General features: G+C 42.2%; 1 protein-coding gene across 11 annotated transcripts in view; it reads right to left on the bottom strand.

Annotated features, from left to right (window-relative positions):
• Window positions 1-15,700, bottom strand: part of TENM3 (teneurin transmembrane protein 3) — a 1,770,339-nt gene that overhangs the window by 246,923 nt on the left and 1,507,716 nt on the right. For all 11 annotated transcript variants that reach the window (XM_077279546.1, XM_077279548.1, XM_077279545.1 and 8 more), the window contains 3 exons: window positions 11,126-11,342; window positions 3,713-3,832; window positions 788-1,049 (listed from right to left, as the gene is read on the bottom strand). In XM_077279546.1, the coding sequence (XP_077135661.1) occupies window positions 788-1,049; window positions 3,713-3,832; window positions 11,126-11,342 (599 nt within the window). The remainder of the gene's footprint in view (window positions 1-787; window positions 1,050-3,712; window positions 3,833-11,125; window positions 11,343-15,700) is intronic.

Below are 15,700 nucleotides of genomic sequence, written 5' to 3'. Positions count from 1 at the left end.
GTTATGGCTACAAAGGGAGGACTACCTCCGTATGAATGCTTATCAATTTAGAACGGGATGTCATGAAGCTACCAATACTTTTGTCAGTATAATGTATATACATACTGTATATATATATATATATATATATATATATATATATATATATATATATATATATATATATATATCTATCTATATATATATATATATATATATATATATATATATATATATACATATATATATATATATATATATATATATATATATATAGATATATATATATATATATATATATATTTATATTTACACATATATTCATCTTTCCGTAGAGCAATAGTGGTTCCTCACTATCTTGTACCTGTTCATGCCCAAACAACATATGGTTTTAGCTATTATCAGTATGACCTTGTTGGACCTTTATCTATTTTCTGTCTTGTAACTAGGTGACAGACTGCAGTATATATTGGAGAGACCTATCTACCTCTAAACAGCAAAATGTTTAGAAATAGGAACAATATAATAGTATTGGAGAATAAATAGCAGTTTCCTAATTTAGTAACATTAATTAAATCAAAATTCATCATCGTGTCAAGGGTATTGCTACTACGCCGTGACAACGTACTGAATTTGTATTGTGAGAAATGTCCTTAACAAAAGAGGAGGTAATGGTAAATGAACCTGAAAACAATATGTTAGCAAATTACTGCTTACAGAAGACACTTCTAGCTCCTATAAAGCAATTCCAGGACATTTTTATATATTATATAATAGAGAAATAGAAAATAAAAGTAGAAAATGGTACCTGTGTTTCGGGAATTATTGGGCTGTCCTCAGGGGATGATCTAAAGAATGTCGACAAAGGAGATGACACTATAACAGGGTTTGGTCTGATAAAACCACTCAGATCACAACTAGGTATTTCATTCTGTTCCTTTTTCATCACCAGGGTGTCCATGACATAAAAAACATTCCACGGGATCCAGACGGTGTGGTATTGTGTGAGGAACGGAGATCTTTCGAACATAAGTGTAAGCGATGCTCCGCCATTAGCAACCAGATCAAACCTGGGAGGAGAAACAGAGGTTTAATATAATAAAATGGTAACGGTGATGCTAGGAAGCTTATGTTAGTACCAAAGAATCACGCTGCAAATGAAAAGAAGCAGGGACACCAATCTGGCAGATGCGTTGCTCCTAATGATAGAAAACATTATACAGCACGGACCAAACTGGTCTGCTGGGCCTAAAAAAATCTTGATTTATTTTCCTGTAGATGATAACTTTTATTGTATCAACATGAAAACCACATCAGACACGTAGCTTGCAGGCCACAATGGTCCAACTTCATTCCATCGCATCTGGCAGAGGGCTCCCAGAACCACAAGCATCTCAGCACATTTTCTAATTTAGTACTTATCTGCTCCTATCATCCTGGTTCTAGCCTAGAGACATGAAAAAGGATGCGGTGTCATTATACCCAGGAACTAGCCAGGTTGCAGAACGGATTTGCAAACCTCAAGAATAGACCCACATAAACAAGAGCCTGGGGACTATGAGGCAGCCTGAGGGTAGGATTTGTGATCATATATTTTGAACCACGGATAACGCAGAGCTCGCTAACAATGCTAAATTGAATACATGTATCAAAATGTGACATATAATTAAATACGGATGCAGAATCAATGATGTTGCGGAAGGAAATATCAAATATGTATATAAATGAATGGATAATTTTAAACCCATAACAATATTATGGGACCCAAAGGACTTTAACGTCACCAGAAAATGGGGCTTTGTATTCATGAATGTCGATTGAATTCTTTTCTAACACTGTTGTTTATATGGTATTTTTTATATTTTCTGCGTTCTTATGTGCTGTTAAATCAACGGTGTTAATGCATATTGTGACCTAATATACTCTGACAGTTTTTTCTTTCTTTGAAGTGGATATGTACCGGCAGAATAGCACACTTCTAGTACAGCGGTATGGTACTACTTTTAGCAAAGATCCACTCGCCTTATAGGTAAAAAGTTGAACTCAACACCAACAAGTAAGGATTAGCTTAAATACTTATTCACATCATGTTAGAGCCTTCCAATAGAAATGCTATTAATATTTGCACAACTGTAACACCATGCAGTCCACTGATATACAGTACTGCCCCATGTGAACCTCCGGCAGTGTCATAGAGTTGTATATGTCGCTCGTACTGAAAGAACCCTATTTAACACTTCTACACAAAAAGGTATACTAAAGCTTACAGGTCCAGTGTAGGTCAAAAATACATTTTTTGGCATCTAGCTGGTGAATGGAGCCCTATGGATAAATTTGACCACATATGGCCCATATTCCTTTGCATACACTAAACCTACAGCACTAACATAATGTGAATGGACCTGTGTCCCAGCTATCTGAATCGAGTAGTGGCTGAGTATTCATGGTTCATAGCCAAGAGGGGTACACTGATACCTTTCCCAGCGCTCACCTTAGCTGCTTCCTTTCTGGTGCTCCCTCTGTGAGCATAGGCGCTACCTGCTGACACCTGTCTATCCTTTCACCAGCTTCTGTCCGCCTCTCTCTTATCCTTGCATTTTGCAAATTGCACCTTTGGTCTATCCACCAGCTTCTTCCCTGACTCTTCTGAATTGCTGCACTCGATCAGAAGGAACCTAGACAGCTGCCTTCTCTGGTCCATATTTGGACAACCGACCACTATTTGAGTATCTCTGCTCTACTATAACCATATGTTATCACTATATTTCATGGATAGTGTATAGCAGAGGTGTCAAACTGCATTTCTCGAGGGCCAACAGGTCATGTTTTCAGGATTTCCTTGTATTGCACAGGTGATAATTTAATCACCTGCACAGAATGATTCCAACACCTTGTGGAATGCTTAGGAAATCCTGAAAACATGACCTGTTGGCGGCCCTCGAGGAATGCAGTTTGACACCTCTGGTCTATAGTGCTTCCGCAGGTCTCTCCAACTGTTTCATTATTACTATCGGCACAACAGTATCCCCACAAAGACCACTCATACACATGTCCTTTGTGGTCATTGAACAGTAGTGTCACAACTCCTTGGCAACTACAATTACAAATGTGATAGACGGTATGCATATATTGATACATATCTTTATAGTAAAGTATACAAAAGTAAAAGTACTGTTGTCATTGATACTCACTTGAATTGACGATAGTCTATTTAGAGAAGCAATCCTCCTCCTCCTACCATCAAAATTTGTATCCTTGTAATATATTGCAGTCATCATATTATATAGCACTGTGTAGTTACAATTGCTCATTTTGCCTTTCTACCGAGCTACCTGTAAAGCAGTGCCTTCCCTTTATATACTACTCGGCGAAGAAGCACACAAGGCACAAGACAGGAAGGAGAAGAAAACAATTGTGGAGAACAAACTGCGGTGCTACCAGGCGAATCATGTGCCGAATAAAGAAGAGGAACATTCATGAGCACATGTAAAGTTTTACTGTTTGGGTAGAAATCTGCTGATCAGACTAGTACATAGGATTTAATATTACTCATTTCTACATACAGTTTTAAATAAAAGATAACACAAACTTTGAAGGTGTCTGCTATCATACTGGCTCCAAATAATTACATAATAAAAAGCTTTCCTGTAAATGAAAGAGCAATGCAATAAAACATGACATTTCCTACTTTTATTATGTGCACTCCCTGTAATTTATGAGCATATGCACTCACATCCCATCTTGGCGTGTGATCGTGTATCCATAGTTCAGGTAATGCAGAAATGACACATTGACTCCAATGAGCGGTGTTCCATCAGCTGTGAGAACCTGGCCCCGAATTACAGATGCAAGGCTGCGGGAAAGAGAGAGAACAGAAGACTTCAGGTTATGTACACACTTGCTTCCGAGATGTGATTCATGGCATAATTCTCCGCTTCACTACCTCAGGTGGTTCAGTGTAAAGTTCCTGCATCATAAAGCTGCCCAATGGTGAGCACCTCTAGCTGGAGCAGAAAAAACACCATAAAATCTTTCTGCTGAAGTAACCTTTTCTACATTAACCTTTTATCTTCTATTCAGTGCTGAAGGGCCTGAAACATTGTTTCCAGGGAGAAAAACCTTACAGTGTAACCACAATGCTACATTTGCATTTGAAAAACTCTCATACAATATTCTTGGAACTGCTGGAATTTCTGAAACTTTACAATATCTCCAAGAAACTTTTTTTCTTCATCATTTCACCAACAGACATGAACGCCTCTAACGCTCAACGTCAGTCAAAATCTACAAAGTTGGGTTAGACCACAGTTAACTCTTGCATCTCCTCGTCAGCTTGGTTAGCTATGTGAGCATAGCTGAGCACAGAGTAATTATGTTGGAATTGTTGTGTGCCATGCTCAGGTTCCGATAGTGTATGGGTGAAGAGGTTACCCTTGGTATCTGGCTCCATCTACAGTACAGACCAAAAGTTTGGACACATCTTCTCATTTAAAGATTTTTCTGTATTTTCATGACTATGAAAATTGTGAGTGTCATGCGTCTGTGCTCCGAGCCTCTCGCATCAGAGAGCATCAGAGCACAGGTGTGGAGAAGGTGGAGCAATGAATTTTTCCACCTCCTCCTTTGCCGGGGTCAGCGTAAATGGTGATCTGCGTTGTCTCACTCGCACCCATAGGCTTATATGAGTGCGAGTGAGCCGAGACTCAGCCGAGTGTCGGTGACAATCACAACATGCTGCGATTTCACTCACATGTTGAAAACGGCTGAGAAAAAAACGCTGATGTGAGCTGCCCCATAGAGGAATACTGGTCCGAGTGCTATGCAATGTTTTATCGCATAGCACTCGTCCGTATTCATCGCTAGTGTGACCCCGACCTTTAAAGGGAACAACAATCTACAGGCAGCATGTATAAGACACTGGTTGCATGATTTCAGCCAAAAATGTTTAACTCTATAATGTATCAGCGCAGCTTAAAAGATGTCTTGGAATGAGCCGCATGAGAGACTAGTCGGACATGCGGGCTACCAGCGGCTTCTCCCCGCCTGCTGTCCTGGAGTGACAGGTCTCTACTTAAACGTACCTTCAACGTACATACAAGGAGAAACCTGCGGAGATACATATATGACTGAAATCATGAAGCCAGTATCTGATACATGCTGCCCATGACCCTTTAAGTAATTAAAAATTGGCCTAAAGATGTCTGTCTTTAAGGTGGTTGGCCACTATTGAACAACTCCTAAGTAAGAATACCAGAGTGCAGCATAAAGAAAAAAAAAGATATAAACCTGATTCCCAGACCAGCACCGTTCCTCCACTCTCAGTGCTGTGTGCCATGCTAATCACCTGACAACAATGCCATGCAACCGCTGCAGACAATCGGCTCTTATGGATTGGCTGCAGCCTTTACAGTTGTGTCTAAGTGTAAGAACAGTGTTCAGCTATTGAAAGAATGGTAATGGTCTTTTATGCTGCATCCTGGGGCTGTTGCCAAGGGGCTTTCCACTAGTGGACAACCCCCTCAAGGAACATATTAAACACTGCTGTTCTAATGGAAAATGGAACAGATTCCTCACCTTTGCTATTGTAATAAAATGTTTTTTAAAGGAACATACAAGTATCCTGTGTCTGTAGAGCGCAGCTTTTTTTTATTAATTCGTAAGACATATGCCACTTTTTAATCACTGCTCCCACTGCAGTGAGATAATGGGTGAAGTTGAGGGATCCTTAGACGCCTTGGGTGCCTTACATGACTAATATCAGGAATACGAGGAATTTGATAGCTAGCACTCAACTGAGAGGAGTCGGAGGGTGCTAGTGAAAGGAGCCTATGGTCCCATAGACAGTAGTTCATGAAATAACACTGCACACGTACATGTCGCAGTGTTTTTTCATGAAGTAATATCAGTAATACACAGCACACGCATTCAGTAACTCACCATCCGGTACGTCGTCTTTCAGTCTCTAACCCATACAGGCAGAACTGCTAAATGTACAGTACAGTACAGTAAATTGTCACCAGTGACAACTGACCGCACATGATTAACCCACCAATAAAGAGGAATCTCCGGCCACGTCTTCGGCAGAAGGAAGAGTCCACCGCACGTTGACAAGTAATGCAGATGTAAGTCTGCAGAATTATTTCTCTAAAAGACCTAATATTATCTAATGAATGGCAAGGTACTAAATGATTAGTCCATTCATTTACAGTAGCTATAAAAGCTCTCGCAGACGAATAAACCTTCAAGCTTTCGACATGTCAAATATCTGGCACTTGCATGGAGAAAAGTATTCTTTCCAATTAATTTTGCGGCAATTGGTACATCTGCTGGGAACAGGAAGCGAGAAGATTTAGAGGGGGCAATAAGGAACATTTGTGCAACAACTTTTAATCAACTGCTGTGCCTAACTGCATTAATACTGTTAAATTACCTTAGACCCAGGAGTTCTAGTGTAAATCATCTTCCTTCACTCAGCAGGACACAAGGCACCTGCTCTCAGTTACTGCTTGGATTTCACATCATTACCGCTTCAGTAAAATACCAGGCAGGCGGATTATGAAATCAGAGTTTCATAATGAATGTTTTCTTTACAATTTGTATTAATAAAACGTAAAAAAAAAAGCATGAAAAAAAAAAAGCTTCGGAAAATAACTACTTAGGAATATTCAGAGGCAATTCCATCACGGTTCTGAAAGTATGCATTCGGCATTGCAGATATTGGATTTTCACATTCGGAATATATCAGACTGATGTCATTAGCACCTCGAGAAGGTAGAGAGGCCGAAAATGGAATTCAATGTACTGCAAGGACATCTGGAACTAAATGTGTTGAAATAAACAATAGAAGTAAAATGGGGAGATGCTTCCAAGCAGACTCTGAAAAATATGTGTGAAGAGCAGATAGATTGAGGAGGACGGGCAGAATCTGAATAAACAGCGCATGAAACTTCTTACGGTGTGCATAAAATTAAGTAGCACCTAAAAAAAAATCAAAGACGGCTGCAGGTATATAAATAACGTGTACTCTTGGGACATGCTGAGTTGTAATTATTTTCTTGTGGTATAAAAATGCATAATTAGGAGCAGGTATGACATTTCCTAGCACATTGAAAGGAGAAATAATGGAAAGAGGCATACTGCACCAGGTTGTATGGAGCACAGTGAACTGAAGAGGTCACAAATCTCACTAAAGGGATTGTTCCGCGTCATTACGTGATTGCATATTGCTGGAATATGCCTTCATTTCATGACTGATAGGGTTCAACCTCTGGGGCGCAAACTGTTCCTGGGAAAAAAGTTGTGTTCCTGAGGTTGTGGCGCTACTGGTCCTTCTTTTTCCCTGCACAGTGGCGCTCCTGTCCACTACTCTGTGCAGGAATCTGCATCCTGACCCTTTCAAGTAATTAACGTTGTGCTGTAATTCCATGAATAGTCAAATCTCTAGGGGTACTGATCATGAAAAAACAAACGGGCAAAATCTAGTCTTCAACCCCCTTCGATTTCAGAATCATTATGGTTTCAAAGGTCAGACCCCTACCAATGTGACATAATTAAAATAATTACCTGATTAAGTTTGCTAATGATGTTTTTTTAATCCAATTCTTAGTTATCTTAGTGTCATACAATGGTAACATATGGGGTGACAATTGGTGTCCTAGATAGGTAAGGTGTACTGGATGAGGACTTCAAGGTTGCCTCTCTGTTCATAGTAGTTCTGTTCTTCATCAACCAAACAGCTCAGGATGAAAAGGTACATAGGTCTCCCCCGAGAGGGAAGGTGGCGCAAAGTGCAAAACTGTTGTATGAAGTACAGCACATTTCCTTTAGGTTTATAGCAAGGCGCACACCAGTTCGCAGACGAGCCTGATTCATTAAGTGGCATGCCCCTCTTAATGAATTAGGAGAGTCTGACTTGAACACATCCTCTCATCAAGATCAGTGGTAACATTGCTGGCCTCCATGAATTAGGGCCTTTAGCCTTACGGCCAATCAGCCTTTACTATTCTGACTGAAAGGAGGCAGTCAGTTAGTGATCGCTGATTGGATGCAGCTGTCACATGACTTAACAATGTCACATGATTGTTGGGATATGGGTGAAGAGTAGTGGTACAAAAGGGGGTATCATATCTGGATGGAAGCCACATAAGGTATATAAGGGAACAGTATTATATGTATGGGGACAACATAGAGGAACATTATTACTATATGTGGCCTTTATCGGAGGACATTATAAATGTACTAGATGGTGGCCCGATTCTAACGCATCGGGTATTCTAGAATATGTATGCGTAGTGTATAGCACAGCCCACGTAGTATATTGCACAGCCACGCATTACATTGCACAGCCCACGCAGTACATTGCGCAACCCACACAGTACATTGCGCAGCCCACACAGTACATTGCGCAGCCCACGCAGTACATTGCGCAGCCCACACAGTACATTGCGCAGCCCACGCATTACATTGCGCAGCCCACGCAGTACATTGCACAGCCCACGCAGTACATTGCGCAGCCCACGCAGTACATTGCGCAGCCAATGCAGTACATTGCGCAGCCAACGCAGTACATTGCGCAGCCCACATAGCACATTGCGCAGCCAACGCAGTACATTGCGCAGCCAACGCAGTACATTGCGCAGCCCAAGTAGTACATTGCGCAGCCCACGAAGTACATTGTGCAGCCCACGCAATACATTGCGCAGCCCACGTAGTACATTGCGCAGCCCACGTTGTATATTGCGCAGCCCACGTAGTATATTGCGCAGCCCACATAGTATATTGCGCAGCCCATGTAGTATGTTGCCCAGCCCACGTAGTATATAGCAATGTGGGCATCATATCCCTGTTAAAAAAAATAAATAAAATAAAAAATAGTTATATACTCACCTTTCCGGAGCCTCCGGATCCAGGCGAAGCGGTTACCGACGCTGCTCGTGCGCTCCGGTCTCAAGAGTGCATTGCAGTGTCGCAAGATGATGATGTAGCGGTCTTGCGAGATCGCTAGGTCATCATCTCGCGAGATCGCAGCATGGACCGGTTACCGGAGCGTCGCGAGCAGGAAAGGCCTGTTGTCGATCCGGGGGCCGACGGACGGTGAGTATATAACGATTTTTTTTATTATTATTTTTAACATTAGATTGTTTTACTATTCATGCTGCATAGGCAGCATGAATAGTAAAAAGTTGGTCACACAGGTTTAATAGCAGCGGTAACGGAGTGCATTACACCGCGGCATAATGCGGTCCGTTACCGCTGCCATTAACCCTGTGTGAGGGCAGACTGGAGGGGAGTACAGCACTGACTGTGGGGAGGAAGGAGCGGCCATTTTTCCGCCAAACTATGCCTGTCGCTGATTGGTCGTGGCTGTTTTGCCACGACCAATCAGCGACTTGGATTCCATGACAGACAGAGGCCGCGACCAATGAATATCCGTGACAAACAGACAGAAGGACAGACAGACAGACGGAAGTGACCCTTAGACAATTATATAGTAGACTAGATTGTGGCCCGATTCTAACGCATTGGGTATTCTAGAATATGCATGTCCCCGTAGTATATGGACAATGATGATTCCAGAATTCGCGGCAGACTGTGCCCGTCGCTGATTGGTCGAGGCAACCTTTATGACATCATCATTGCCATGGCAACCATTATGACATCTACGTCGATACTGTGCCTGTCGCTGATTGGTCGAGGCCTGGGGGCCTCGACCAATCAGAGACGCGGGATTTCCAGGACAGACAGACAGACAGAAAAACCTTTAGACAATTATATATATAGACTAGATTGTGGCCCGATTCTAACGCATCGGGTATTCTAGAATATGCATGTCCCCGTAGTATATGGACAATGATGATTCCAGAATTCGCAGCAGATCAGAGACGCGGGATTTCCAGGACAGACAGACAGACAGAAAAACCCTTAGACAATTATATATATATAGATGGGGGCCATATAGGAGAACATTATAAATGTATGGGGGCCATATAGGAGGACATTATTTATGTGGTATTATTGGCATGTTGGTCTTGGTATAATGGGTTTTGTGTAGTAACAAGATGGTGGAGATATTCAGACACTATGTGGTGGTAATATAAGGTCATGGAGTGATGACATTATTTTCCTCCTTTAGTATTGTGATATTATTGGCCTTTGTATAGTGTACTTTGCTTAATAATAGCATGGGGGTAATATTTGCTATGACTGAATTATTTATAAGTATTAATTAGAAAATGATCTGATTGCCGTGTTTTTCTGACATATTTATATATTGTAGTTGTATTATTATTATTTTTATAGGAGTCAATATAGACAATATCCATGTCATTGGGACCCCCACATCTGAACAGCATGCTGAATGAGAAACCAAGTCCACATTTTGCCTTGGGGCCCATAGGACTCTAGTTACACCACTGGTGGATGCCATATTTCCGTTGTTTCTTGCACTATCACTTTATCTTGCAGGAGAAACAACTGTTTCCTTTCAAGATAAACAGATTCTGCAAAGAAACAGTGAAAGACTGCTGAAGCACCAGGCTGCGGAGGTTCTCAGCGTGACTGCTGGGTGTGAACGCAGCCTCATTGTGAAAGGTTTTCGTTCTCAGGTTTGGTAAATTTTACATCTGTTTCGAATAAGTGTTCACAGATCTGATCCAATTCAAAACTACGACTCCCAGTGTTCTCCCTCCGCCAGAGGATGAAGACCGCAGAGGATGGTCACAATAACCTATCACACTGTACGGCTACAACCAGGCACATTTACAGTCCCTACTGCTTTGCCACTGGCACCAATTGTAAATGCGTCCCCCGCTGTCAGACTATGAAGAATTAGCTAATGTCTATGTTTCTGTGATTTATTGCAGTTCAATGTGCAATGAAGGGATTAGTTCATTGCATTTACTCACATTATTTTCATTTTTTTTCCATTCTCTATAATTGCTTCTTGGCTTAACTTAAATGGTTTAATATTTAAAACTCACAAGTCAGCTAATATATGCACAATTAGAAGATGCTAGTAAACTTATTGACATAGACGTGGGTGATTTTGCTCTTTTTTTTATATAAAAGCATAAAGGAGCCGAAAATCATCTCCCCACCAGGTAACAGACCCTTGGCGTTCCATTTTTAGCACTGATGACAGCTTTACCTTTTATTGAAGGGGTTGTCTCCGGGTATGACATGGGTGCTGTCAGGTCCTATGAGGAAGCTGATCCTATCGTAGAACGACCTGGCAGCCTGCTGGGACGGTGACTGCTGGCTCTGGCTGATAATGTCCTGTGGATCAGGTAGGCCTCGGCAGTACGGCTGATTCTGGCAGGCGCTCTGCAAGCAGCAGTCCGGGTCCATGCAGTCGATTAAGCCATCTGCCAGAAGAAAGCACCTTGATTGAATTCACACTCATCAGGATTATATCGTCCTTACTTTATTAACACCTTCAACGCTGATCTACAGCCAACTCTATTGTGATCTAGAACAAGAAGTCATCGTTTGTCGGAGAATTGATTCCGGTGGCGCGTTACGCTACCTTTAAATATGTTATCAAGAGACAAGATAGGAGGGGATAAGTCGATTTGATGTTACGTCTCTGCCTATTTGAGACGATGTCACCGCACATCGAGACCTGCTGGAGTGTCTGTGTTCTCCGAGAGCTGAATTTAATTAGATTAAGCTGTAGAGTGGGTCCTGGCTCAGAAGCTGATGCCGTGCCGCTGTAGCACATCTTCCACGCTTACACTCGCTACAATGTGATTTAGATGCTGAAACGGTGCGGAGTTTAATAACCGTTATCAGTACGGGTATCAGCAGGCCGGTGGCGGCAAGAGTGATGTAGAGCTGTCACACGCCCGCTAATTTACCTTAGTAATGTCTCTATTCTAAAACTCCATTTTTGAAATGTAGCAACCCATTCTTTATATTCCTCGCCATGATGAAGACTCTAGAAAAATCTATATAATATGGACTTCTGAAATCACCGCGATGCACTTCTCAGATGAAATATAAGAAGGCATCTTCTGAGTGCCATCATAAGGTGCCGGCAGAAGATCTGTCAGACGGAATCACACCGGCATTTCTCTACGCTGATGGCACAATATCACCAGCTGAATATGTGATACCCAATCCAAGGCTCCTAATAAGAAGTAATAGGAAATACCTCTATCTGCTCCTAAAGAGACATAAAGGAGCACTCTATGATTTATTACAAAATAAAGTTCCCTTATTCTCCGGGGTATAATAGGGTTTGGGTCCAAGGGGAAAATACTAGCATTTAGTAATTCATCTCTGTTAGTTTATAAAAAGCAAATGTACATCTGGCATGTAGTGTGTGGGTCATAAAAACTGCATGAGATTGACACATTCTGAACTAATCAGCTGGAAATGCATTTTTTACAAGCCTCTCTGCTGACATCAATCAGAGGAAGGATCTCATTTTCACCAGCTAAGATGCAGGGACAAACTGTTTGTTATTTTTGTGTGGAGTTTATCAGCAACTTGCCCAAGCGAATGACGGATGGTTATGAATCTGGCTCTATAGAACTGGAGAAAACATTTCTCATTCTGTCTCCGCACGTCAGTAGCCTCTATTATCTAGTATAACCCACAGAAACCACTCGCCCCGGCCAAACTGAGCTCAAGTGAAGCTGCTCTGGCTGACTGCTAGTTCACACTCCATTTATTTAACCCCACTGGGATGGATTGAGAGACAAGTGTACTCCGTATGGTGGGAAGGGGATTGTTCACATGAGACTAAAGCCGATAAGATCAGAGACAATGCTGCATTATGGCTGGATACCAGATTATCATTGCAGGAGATTTACCGATAGAGCTTCTTTCTGCCAGCACAATGGCTACCAGCATACTATGGAAGGCACAATGTTTCCAAGCAGTGAACTTTCAGCAACACTCAGAATAAACTACTGTATTCACTAAAAGATAAGTCATCCCCCAAACATAGAAACCAATGAGCCATTATTTCCTCTCTGACGGAGGAAGATTCGACTCAGCTGGCCATACACAAAGGATTAGCTCCGCTGCGAGCATGAGCCGATTGTCATTTTACTGTCACCCAATTCACTCGCAAGCAAGAGTCGGATCACAGGTGAGGAGAAGATGGAGAACTTAATTTCTCCATCTTCTCCATTCTGTGAGTCTGTGCATACTGGGCTGCACTCGGAAGACATCTGAGTGGAGTCTGATGTTTTGCACACACTTATAGATGGGTGTGCAGCGTCTGATATATGCTGCCAATTGCAGCATGCAGCGATCTTTTTCTCGTGCTGACTTGGCATGAGAACATAAACGCTGTTCGGCACTGCTCCACGGTACAACATTGGAGCGAGAGCTATGAGATGAAACATCGGATAGCACTCTTCTGAGTTATTCGTAAGCCCTTAAGTATGAGCGAGCTCCTAAGGCTATGTACAACTTTGTTAAACGGCTTTCCAGGCTTCAGCTAAATTTCTGCAGTCATTCTCGATTTTTTACAGATAAAATCGAACAAAAGTCTAGTTGGCACGTGACAGTGATCACTGCTTGTTTGGTATGGAAATTGATTGGAATTTGCAAATTTGCAGTCACTCTATGTAAATGTAGATCAATCCAGAGGAAAAAAAAACACTTTAAATAAGATTCTAAATAGCATTCATTAAAACATGTTCTACCATTTTGCTGCTGCAAAGTGTCTATGTCCTTCACCTATTTTTATAAATTCATCAGTTAGGCTACGGACACACTAGCAGTATTTGGTCAGTATTTTACATCAGTATTTGTAAGCCAAAACCAGGAGTGGGACAATCAGAGGAAAAGTATAATAGGAACACGTCTCCAAGTCTGTATTTTTGACCCACTCCTGGTTTTGGCTTACAAATACTGATGTGAAATACTGACCAAATACTGCTAGTGTGACCGTAGCCTTAAGGTACCTTCACACGAAGCGACGCTGCAGCGATAGCGACAACGATGTCGATCGCTGCAGCGTCGCTGTTTGGTCGCTGGAGAGCTGTCACACAGACCGCTCTCCAGCGATCAACTATGCCGAGGTCCCCTGGTAACCAGGGTAAACATCGGGTAACTAAGCGCAGGGCCGCGCTTAGTAACCCGATGTTTACCCTGGTTACCAGCGTAAAATCTAAAAAAAACAAACAGCACATACTTACATTCACGTCCCCCTGCGTCCACTTCCTGACTGACTGAGCGCCGTACAGTGAGAGCAGAGCGGTGACGTCACCGCTGTGCTGCTTTCACTTTCACTTTGCGGCGCTGAGTCAGAGGAGGAAGCAGACTGCAGGGGACGCAATGTGAGTATGTGCTGTTTGTTTTTTTTACATTTTACGCTAGTAACCAGGGTAAACATCGGGTAACTAAGCGCGGCCCTGCGCTTAGTAACCCGATGTTTACCCTGGTTACCAGTGTAAAATATCGCTGGTATCGTTGCTTTTGCTTTCAAACACAACGATACACAGCGATCGGACGACCAAATAAAGTTCTGGACTTTATTCAGCGACCAGCGACATCACAGCAGGATCCTGATCGCTGCTGCGTGTCAAACGAAACGATATCGCTAGCGAGGACGCTGCAACGTCACGGATTGCTAGCGATATCGTTATAATGTCGTTTCGTGTGAAGGTACCTTTACTCAGTTTCTCCCTCTCTTCTTTCAGTGTTAAAAATTACTGATGAAAGAGGGGAGAGTATCTAATGTCTTAGGCTGGTTTCACTTGTCCTGATATTTCTGGTACCTGAGACGCCTTATAGACACCTCTCCATTACTAATGGGCTTGATGTAACCAGACAGTGCAAAGGTGACATCTAAGGGTATGTTTCCACGTTCAGTTTTGCTTCAGGCTTTGGTCAGGATTTTATGCAGGTAAAATCCTGACCAAAACTGCACCTGAGGTCACTGGCAGGTCACCTGCGGTGTACCTGCGTGTTTTGCTCATAGTAGCAACATGCTGCGTTTTGAAAAAACGCACCACGCATGCGTTTTCGCGGCAAAAACGCATGCGTTTTTTAACGCATAGTGGAGTCTGGATTTCATGAAATCCCATCCACTATGCTGTAACATCTGGACGCTGCGTTTTTGACGCTGCGGAAAAACGCAGCGTCAAAAACGCAGCGTTTCCTGAACGTGGAAACATACCCTAATAGGTGTTCCCTTTCTGGGCGCTGCGGTCTGCTATTTTTAGGCTTGGGTGTGGGGGTCAATATTCATGGCCCCTTACCAGCCTGAGAATACCAGCGCCCAGCTGCCTGCTTTAGCAAGGCTGGTTGTCAAAAATGTGGGAGACCCCAAGCCGTTTTTTAAAATTATTTATTTAAATATTAAAAAGAAAAAACTGTGGGGCCTCCTTTGTTCTTGATAACCAGCCTTGCTGAAGCTGACAGCTGAGGGTTGCAGCCCGCAGCTGTCAGTTTTTGCCTGGCTGGTTATAAAAAAAACAGGGAAACCTACGTAATTTTTAAATGTATTTATTTATTTATAACACAAGCGGCAGCTGATGAATACTCCGATCAGTCGCTGCCTGCTCTCACTCAATGCACAGCTTATAAAGCTCATCAAGACACCAAAATGTAAGAGGACCCATTTTCACCCTAAAACCAGCTTCCTACTAGTTGTTATATTGCATGTAAACAACTAAGCTAATACATTTCATGGCCTACAAAATTGGTGGATTGTTGGAGAGTCATATCTGATTATTACCCTATGTTAAAATATTTAATAATA

Source organism: Ranitomeya variabilis, chromosome 1, assembly GCF_051348905.1.
Source record: "Ranitomeya variabilis isolate aRanVar5 chromosome 1, aRanVar5.hap1, whole genome shotgun sequence".
Lineage (NCBI taxonomy): Eukaryota > Metazoa > Chordata > Amphibia > Anura > Dendrobatidae > Ranitomeya > Ranitomeya variabilis.
The sequence above is the reverse complement of the archived record's forward strand: the minus strand, read 5'-3'. Positions and strand labels throughout refer to the sequence as shown.